We start from the raw sequence: 9,578 nt of genomic DNA on the forward strand, positions 1-9,578 counted from the left end.
TTATGACATTGATACTCAGAGAACCACAGTTACGTTAAGTAGGCTAACCCTCCGTTTTCACAACAAAACTTCAAAACAAAATTCATAATCCCATAATGCATTTTTTTTTTAACACTCCTGATGCCGCTAACTGGAGGGATGCTAACACACACTCCTGATGCCGTTCACTGCAGGGATGCTATTGCTAACACACACTCCTGATGCCGCTAACTGGAGGGATGCTAACACACACTCCTGATGCAGCTCACTGGAGGGATGCTAACACACACACTCCTGATGCAGCTCACTGAGGAATGCTAACACACACTCCTGATGCAGCTCACTGGAGGGATGCTAACACACACTCCTGAAGCCGCTAACTGGAGGGATGCTAACACACACTCCTGAGTCCTGATGCCGCTCACTGAGGGATGCTAACACACACTCCTGATGCAGCTCACTGGAGGGATGCTAACACACACACTCCTGATGCAGCTCACTGAGGAATGCTAACACACACTCCTGAGTCCTGATGCCGCTCACTGCAGGGATGCTAACACACACTCCTGGTGCAGCTCACTGAGGAATGCTAACACACACTCCTGATGCAGCTCACTGGAAGGATGCTAACACACACTCCTGATGCCGCTAACTGGAGGGATGCTAACACACACACTCCTGATGCAGCTCACTGGAAGGATGCTAACACACACTCCTGATGCCACTAACTGAGGGATGCTAACACACACTCCTGAGTCGTGATGCAGCTCACTGGAGGGATGCTAACACACACTCCTGATGCAGTTCACTGGAGGGATGCTAACACACACTCCCGAGTCCTGATGCAGTTCACTAGGAGACATCACTGCTCTGCAACAATTTGTCAATTAACTCATTAGTTGTCAAGTATTAAATTAGTCGGAAAATATTTTGGTAATTAGTTATACCTCAAAATGTGCTGATTGCAGCTGCTCATACTTTAATATATTCTCCTTTACTTGCTCCTCAATAACGGTAAAGTAAATATGTTTACATGTGGGCAAAACAAGGCATCTTTGGGGAACAATGATCAATATCTTTTCACCGTTTTCTGACATATTACCAAGTAAACAATTAATCGAGAAAGTAACTGACAGATTAACTGACTGAAAATTCGGTAATTGCTAAGTCGACTGGTATTTAGCAGATGGTTTTATCCAAAGAGACACAGACTCGCAACAGCAGGTTTGGGAGTCAAACGCAGGCCGACCGGTTGAAATATTCCCACTACTCCACAAATGAGTTCTGTGCTCTCCTAATGTTCTCTCTGACCTGAATCCCATCCAAACAGGTGCAAGCGTTGTATTGGTGTATTCTGAGCGTTGTATTAGTGTATTCTGAGGAATCAGTGGTCAAGTGAGTGTCCACAGTCGATATCTCAGAATGATGCCACATCCTGGTGACCCACCAGACACTGTGTCAATCTGCCGTGATTAGGGTTGGGTATCGTTTGAATTTGAACGATTCCGTTTCCAATTCTGATTTCTTATTTCGATTCCTAACGATTCTCGATTCCGATTTTTTTAAGAGGCAGGGTCAAAAAAAAGTTTAGGATATTTTAAATGAGCTTTTCAAGACATCTAAATGAAAATTAAGACTATACCACGGCAAAAAGATATATATGACGGTTTAAGCAATAGTTTTTTTTTCCTACTAATTTTAACCCCCACCCCATTTTGGATGTCTACAGAAGTTACCAAATATATTTTGGCGAAAGAAAAATAATTGCCTTCAGCCATAAATGCTCAATTTTAGGGTCTGGGCTGCTTGCTTTTGAAGCTGGCTGTACATATTTGGTTTTGCTTACTGCTGAGGCTGACTTCACCTGTGTCTGTAGTAGCCTAGGGCTAGGGCTAAGACATGTGCACTGGACTGGATTCCCTTCAATATTTATTTCAAAGTTAGGTATGAGCTACACCAGGCGCGTAACTTAGCGTTCCGTTCGCGACGCGTAAAATCCATTTTAGATGAATGGTCTATTTTTTTTGAACGTACGCCCCACTGTCACGTCTGGAGTAGCTACTTCCATTGATTATAATGGAAGCTAATTGTTGCAGCAGACGCAACGGGAACGGAACGCTTCAGTTAAGCGCCTGGTGTAGCTCAGCCCTTAGACTAAGCTATTTACATATTTTAATAAGCCTACTTTATATAATTTACTATATGCATCTATTGTCCAATATGCAGCACAGCAAATTAAAGTTAATCCACTACTTTACATTTTGCATACCAGTTGTATCTAAACCAACCAAAGCTTGACTGAAACATTGTAAAACCATTGACTTGTTTTAAATTAACGATGGCAAGCAAGCTGCTGGCAGATATTACAGGTTGGCTATTATAACTTAGACAGATATTTTCTTCTCTAGGCTAGGCCAGCAACACACGCTGGAAAGATGCAAACAGATCAACTTAACATATACAGTATTTCCTCCTGATTGCGAAGCACTGCACATAATTTGACCAGCAGTCTTCGCGTCCATAGTTTGTGAAACGATGCTGCGTCCGAGCAAAGATTTTAGATGCCAAGCGCAACTCCAAAAAGGAGAACAAATGAGCGTCCGGCTTGAGGCTGCGCCGAACAGGGCTTTTTTTATTTTAAAATCCATATGTCCGGTCAAAATTCGAACATATGGCCAACCTATTGTTAACTGGCTTACCAACTCTTTCTCCCGCTCATTCTACAGTAGGCTTCCTCATTACACGTAGGCTACCTGTATATCTCTCAGGCCTCAGCTACACCACGAAAACGCCAGGCATATTATTTTGTACATAGGCCTACTGTATTATTACCGTTTTCACACCTTTAACCAAACCCGTGAAAAACATCTTCACTCTTCAACCACTACACTTCCTCCCGTAGCCTAATAGCCTAGTGACTTATACAATTGCTTGTTTTAAATACAAGAAACTGGATGGAGACATCACTTGCTCTCTTGCACTCGCTCCATGAATTTTAATTCTATGAACTATGCGCTTCTTCATTGGTGTGCAGCAGTTTCTTCTTCCGGTCGGCGGACTGGGAATCGAAACTAGGAATCGAAATTTAAACTTTTGAACGATTCTGGGAAAATCGCAAACATAGTCCCGGTTCCAACCAATACTCGATATTCGATACCCAAGCCTAGCCGTGATGTATGAGCAAAATGTTCTTATACAGCCTTATCATCAACAGAGCCTTTATGATCAACAACATCTACAACAACAACATACACAGAGCCTTTATGATCAACATCAACAGAGCCTTTATGATCAACAACAACAACATACACAGAGCCTTTATGATCAACATCAACAGAGCCTTTATGATCAACAACAACAACATACACAGAGCCTTTATGATCAACAACAACAGAGCCTTTATGATCAACAACAACAACATACACAGAGCCTTTATGATCAAGAACATCAACAGAGCCTTTATTATCAAAAACATTTACTTATCAACAGAGCCTTTATGATCAACAACATTTACTTCAAATGGCCCTTGGCTTTTGTAAAAAAACAAACATCTCATACTGTACTTGTTGGGAAAAGCAGACAGAGGCAGATATGTGTAAATCTCTCTCACAAGTGAACATCTGACCACAATTCAATGTATATTATGCACAAACAAGAATCCCATTTCTCAAATGAAACACTGCATTTCATGCATCTTGCTCCAACATCAACAACAAAGGCATCAAACAGCAAACTAGGGCTTCATCTTGTGACCCACACTAAAGTGGACACAGACTCAAGCCCCTTGACATGAAACGTGCATTTAATGCTGATCTTGTTCAACTGACGCAAACAACAGCAAAGATGCTGTAACGGCTCCTACACACAGTTGCGTTCCATCAACGCATGCCAGTGGGTGCCAGTTATTAGAAATATTCAAAAACGTAACCGTGGCGATGACCTACTGTATTTTCAAAACCGCAACCGTGACGATGATCTACTGTATTTTCAGCCTGACTGGCCCACATCAAGCCTTCTGCTGGAAAACATGTCAACTCATCCAACTTGGACAGCCACTTGAAATGTAATTCACAGAAGCCCATGAGCGCCTCCCTCCATCCTTCCACCAGTGAAAGGCACACACACACACACACACACACACACACACACACACACACACACACACACACACACACACACACACACACTGAGCTGACAGACTGGACAGAGATCGGACCAAGTCTCCTCCCACATCAGGTTTCTCTCCGTCCAACAATGTCCTTAGCCTGACGACATGGCCAGCGAAATGAGACCTACACTGATAAATAGCCCACATTAGCTTGCATGCCCCTCTGTGTGTGTGTGTGTTTTATTGGCAGTAAACAGAGTCAGGAGTTACTGCCTCTCCTCTCTCCATTTACACCCCCCCCCAGGCCAGGCCAGGCCAGGATGATCTCAGCTGCATGCTGAGGAGGGTGCCTCTCCCTTCCTGATGGAAAAACCGCCACCAGGGTCAGACTGCCCAGGAAACAGCCTTTCCCAGAGAGAACATACCTCAGGAAGGCCAGTCACACATATTCCAAAGCCAGACAGAAAGGTCTATAAGACATATCTCTTAAAACATCTGGATGTTAATGACCGTAATATAGGTGTATGTGTGTGTGTGTCTGTTTCACTGTATTGAGTTTACAATCAAGAACCAACTCAATTCTTGGAAGGTGATTACCTCCTCTGCATTTTCATTTCCGGTGTCCTTCCCACCGCTGACATTACTGTTTTTCGTGCTGCCTTTCGCGGATTTGGTTGGTTCCTGCAAACAGCACAATAAAATAATTAATGTGATTGCTACATGACATGATGTCTGCACAAGCTTTCACGGACTGTGCGCTCCATGTGGAAGGTAACAGTAGGATGAGAGGCTGAGGCCAGTTTTAGAGAGCTCATCCACTCCCGGGTTAAAATCAGGTGTTTGTTCTTAATCAGTCCGGCTAGCTGAGATTCGGACCCATTTTACACTGCGCAGACCGACGCTGTCCTGCTAATTAGAGCGCTGGTGAGATTATGCATACAACCCAGAGAAGCAATTGTGATCTGACCTAACTTAACGAGCTAGTTCTGATTAAATTATCAAATGATTCACTACGTTATTCCCTCGATTCTATGCCATTGAGACCATGCAAGGAAACTCCTGTAATCTGTCAAAGCCGTGCACGACATTACATTACAGTGCGGGTATCTTTGGGGCGCATCCCTAAGAATGATTAACATAACATTGAGGAGATGAAGATGTTGCTAGCTAACGCACAAGACCAGACGATTCGCAGCATCTCTGATCGGATTCGCAGATGAAGTGACACAAGACACTAGTTCACCCATGTCTGTAAGATATCGATATTTGGCAAACTATCCATACTGGCAACGTAATTGTAACTAGCTTTAACCGCAAAAATAAATTAGTTTATTCACTCAAGACACCAAAGCAAACGTTTGCTGATACTTCCCCGGCAACAATTCTGTCTTGACAGAAGAGGCAATCAACCACAAAGGCTATGGCCAGACATTTAACATAACCGACAGCATTGCTTGGAACAATATATTATAAACTTGAGATTTGCTCGCTAAGGCTGATTTGACAAATACTGGCAAACGTTAAGAAGACAACACAAGACCACAAAACGGCTAGCTGGATGGAAAGCTAGCTAGCTAGGCGGCTAAATGAATTATTAAAAGTAATTTTGATACGAGCTCGTCACCCATCAACTGAAATGCTGCAATAATCCATGAATAGAAATGCAATTAAATAACTTGTTAAATAACGTTCACAAGCACAGTTCTCCAATTGGCACATCTGGGTTGACAATTTGAAAAAAGAAAGGGGCTGTATGATACCATAACGTAGGCTATCCGTTAGCTAGTTATGCCACCAGTTAGCTTGCCAGCTACTAGGCCATACAAAATACTGCATTCACGGACAGTTCTCTAGAAATAAGAAACGTCTTCTGTATAAACTGGCCTGCATTGCTGCGCAGTCTGAAATTAAAACAGTTCATCTGCAGTTTTTTGCCCACGGTGTTGCATTACCTTTTCTTTTTTAGTTTTATTCGGCATTTTGCGGCTGTTGTCTCACGGTGACTCCGTGACTGACTTCCTCGGGACTCGAGCACTCGTACTGTTTTACCTCGATGTCCCTGCGCCCTTCTAGGCCGAGAAAAATCTCATTGGTCAGACTAACGTCAAGAATAACACCATTGGTTTGTGGGACGTCAGACACCCCAGTGACAGACCGAGTAACTCACTTCATTGGACAGTAAATGGTATGAGCGGGTATGAGGGGTATCGCCCTTTTCCTTAAATCTAGCGAGATTGGGGTGTATAACTTTGGGGTGTGTTGGCGGCTATCAGAGCGGGATAGTAGTCTAAAAGAGCCAAAATGCCAAAATAACAAAGAAGTCGCGCATAAGACGTTTGGCTGAATACATACAGTTGTAGTTTAATTCTAGCATCTTCTTGCATTCGTCCATTCATCTGAGCCTTCCTAACCTGTCAAATTGATGCTCATCAATGGCTTGAATTTCCACTGGCCGTCTTGGCCTCTGCAGGTAGCCTCGGCCGGTGTAGGCGACAGTAATGAACTCACGATACATACATTCTACTGTGCCTGATTTGTTTCCACGGCCAGTCTAATAGCCTATAGGCTAAACACACTTTTTTTTACTAACTACCAAGCAGAAAATCTTAATGGGTTCTTTTCACTTCACTCCATCATTCAGTTATATTTCTTTAGGCTATATAATAATAACATGACATGCCCGACAGTCTGTCATTTCAGTGAAAGAATTTCATGTGAGGACTGTCCTTGGAGAAGTTTGGCCCCACATTTTGGATTCACACAGAAACAGATAGACGCTAAAGGAAGCTATTAATAAGATTCAGTTTACCAATCACTAGAAATGATCCTTACTTTAGTACACCATGAGGCTGGAACTAAATTTGTTTTATGAAGTTAACATGTTTTCAACCTGGCCTACCTCCAAGGGTAGCTTCTATCTCAAGCAGACACCTGAGTGAACTTGCGCAGGACTTTTACATAGCAAACAGAGCCGTATATACAGGCTCTAGTATCAAATTAGCACCCTAGCGCCCCCCAGTGGGCAGCGTTAGTCCATTGAGCAGCGCGATAAAGGTCTCCTGTAGCGTTCTCAGGATGAAGTGCCATATTTCTTCTCGAAATTAACATTAAGATAGTCATAACGAATGAACTGCAAATAAGACTTAGGAAGCATTTTAGGTTTAGCTGAATATGTTTTATTGAAAAGTAAAGAATAGCAGCTGTACATACACTGTACAAATGAAGTACATATTATACCATTCTGTAAATGAGCGATCAACTGGCATAACTCTATTGACATAACTTGAACAAATACAAAACAATCTGCAATAATTATATGCAGCCTTATTAGGCAACACAGCAGTGCATTGAGGTGTAAGAGCCTTTGTGTGAAACTGTAATACAAGACGACTCATGGCACAAAATCTGCTTGATAAGATTAGGAGAAGATGAAGCAGCCCTCAGTTATATGAATAACACACTGTGATGAAGTGAACCCCAGACAGGCCTACACAGTTAGGCTACATCACAAAACTCATCAGCACATTACCATCAACATTACAAACGATGAGTAACTTATAAACTCTTATACATTGGGGGAAAAAACATATTAAATTGACTTTTTTTAGGCAATCAGTTGCAAACAATCACTTTATCTACATACAGATATACATAAGTATTTAATTTACCTAATACATATATCTAGATGTAGATAAAGCAACTGTGGGCAATTTGTTGCCTAAAAAGGTTAATTTGTCATGTCATTTTTTTTAGTGTAGATTTCACTCAGGAGGACCCTGGGAGCAGTTGCTTGACTTACCATTAGTTAGTCCTTCAGATGTGAGACTGGGCCAGTAGAACCACTAAGGGAGAACATTACATTAGTCATCTACTTACCACAACACAATAGCCTGCAGACTCAACACTGAGGGGGAGAGGGTTGTTTATGTTTACGGTATTTAGCAATCAATAAACATAACATTACAATAAATAGTTCATAGTAAAATCAATTAGCCTAAAAATACCAATATCGTTAATATACTAAATACAATTTTAACAGAATAATAACAGCAACCATAAACATATACAAACCGCAACTGTAAGAGAAAATAAATGAGTTAAAAACAAGGATACAGTAATCCAAGTTCAAGTTTAGCGGTCATAAGCACAATAGGTCAAGCCCAACTATATGAAATGCTTGTGGTGAGGCTGAAGTATTCTACAGATGGGAAAATGTACCAGTATATTCAATAGCATGTATATTCCTTTTGCAATACAAATGCTCCTTGTAGGTAATCCAATTTCTGAGGCGTAAACCATTGTTAAAGTTAAATGAAACACCTAAAAACCTCACCATGTGAAGTACACCTAAAAACCTCACCATGTGAAATTGTGTTTAAAAACCTCACCTTGTAAAGTTGTGTTTATAAAGCTCACCATGTCAAATTGTTTCTCCAAATTATCTAAAAACCTCACCATGTAAAGCTGTCTTCCTCCAAATCATCTACAAATTTCACCATGTAAAGCTGTGTTTCTCCAAATCATTTCTAAAGTGCATGACATTAGTGTGTGGAAGATCTCCAGTCACCATCAAAAGGATTGAGACCCAGTTCCCATCATCCCAGTTCTCAGAAATGAGAAGAAAAACAACATGACCCTTCCTGGCTGCTGTACTACTTACTTCCTGCCGCTTAGCTGCTGAGTGAGGAGGTCAGAGGTCAGAGGTCAAAGGTCAGAATCGCGTGCGCACTGGTGTGCTTCCCTAGAAGACGTGATATACATTTATTCATTTAGCAGATGCTTTTATCCAAAGCTACTGACACAAATGAGGAAAAACAGTCAAGCTACCACACAGAGGAGATCTGAAGTAACAATTAATACAACAGCAAATACTACCATACAACAGCAAATACTACTACCAGGGTGAGAGTGCATGAGTACTACAGCAAATACTACTACCAGGGTGAGAGTGATGCATGAGTACTACTACAACAAATACTACTACCAGAGGGTGAGCGATCAGAAGTTTTACATACTCAAAGTGAAGTCAAAATAAAAAGTGGTGGGATGCAGAGGAGGGAAGTGCATGGGGAGTGCATGGGAAGTGCGAGGGAAGTGCATGGGGAGTGCATGGGGAGTGCATGGTATTAAAGGTACACAAGACACATGAGCATAAGTTCTGAATACAGGTGGATTCTGCAGCGCCTCATGTTGACACTGTGCCACCAATGAATGTTGTTCATATATAGGGACTCTGAACACATTTATCCTTACAGATAACTTACCTGCCACTTTGTGGTATTAAAGCAACACCAAAGAACTTTCCCTCTGTCGCACGCACGCTATTTGTTTATCCAGCACCGGCTTTGCAAATAACAATGTCCACAGACAAGGTAGAATATGTTGCATGATTTATGAAAATACGATGTGTTGCGACATCAAACGCAAGTCAAATTAGTAGTTTATGTCTCATTCCATCGAACTACAGATCCGCTACCCGATCTGGCAAACT

At 41.8% G+C, this 9,578-nt stretch overlaps 1 protein-coding gene across 1 annotated transcript in view; it reads right to left on the reverse strand.

Moving 5' to 3' along the window:
* The window catches only part of ppp2r5d (protein phosphatase 2, regulatory subunit B', delta), a 51,980-nt gene extending 45,858 nt beyond the window's left edge, over nt 1-6,122 (reverse strand). The window contains exons 1-2 of the mRNA XM_048269154.1: nt 6,040-6,122; nt 4,685-4,768 (exon numbers count right to left, since the gene is read on the reverse strand). Of these exons, the coding sequence (XP_048125111.1) occupies nt 4,685-4,768; nt 6,040-6,066 (111 nt within the window). The 5' untranslated portion in view covers nt 6,067-6,122. The remainder of the gene's footprint in view (nt 1-4,684; nt 4,769-6,039) is intronic.
* Nucleotides 6,123-9,578: the final 3,456 nt, after the last annotated feature.

Source organism: Alosa alosa, chromosome 18, assembly GCF_017589495.1.
Source record: "Alosa alosa isolate M-15738 ecotype Scorff River chromosome 18, AALO_Geno_1.1, whole genome shotgun sequence".
Lineage (NCBI taxonomy): Eukaryota > Metazoa > Chordata > Actinopteri > Clupeiformes > Clupeidae > Alosa > Alosa alosa.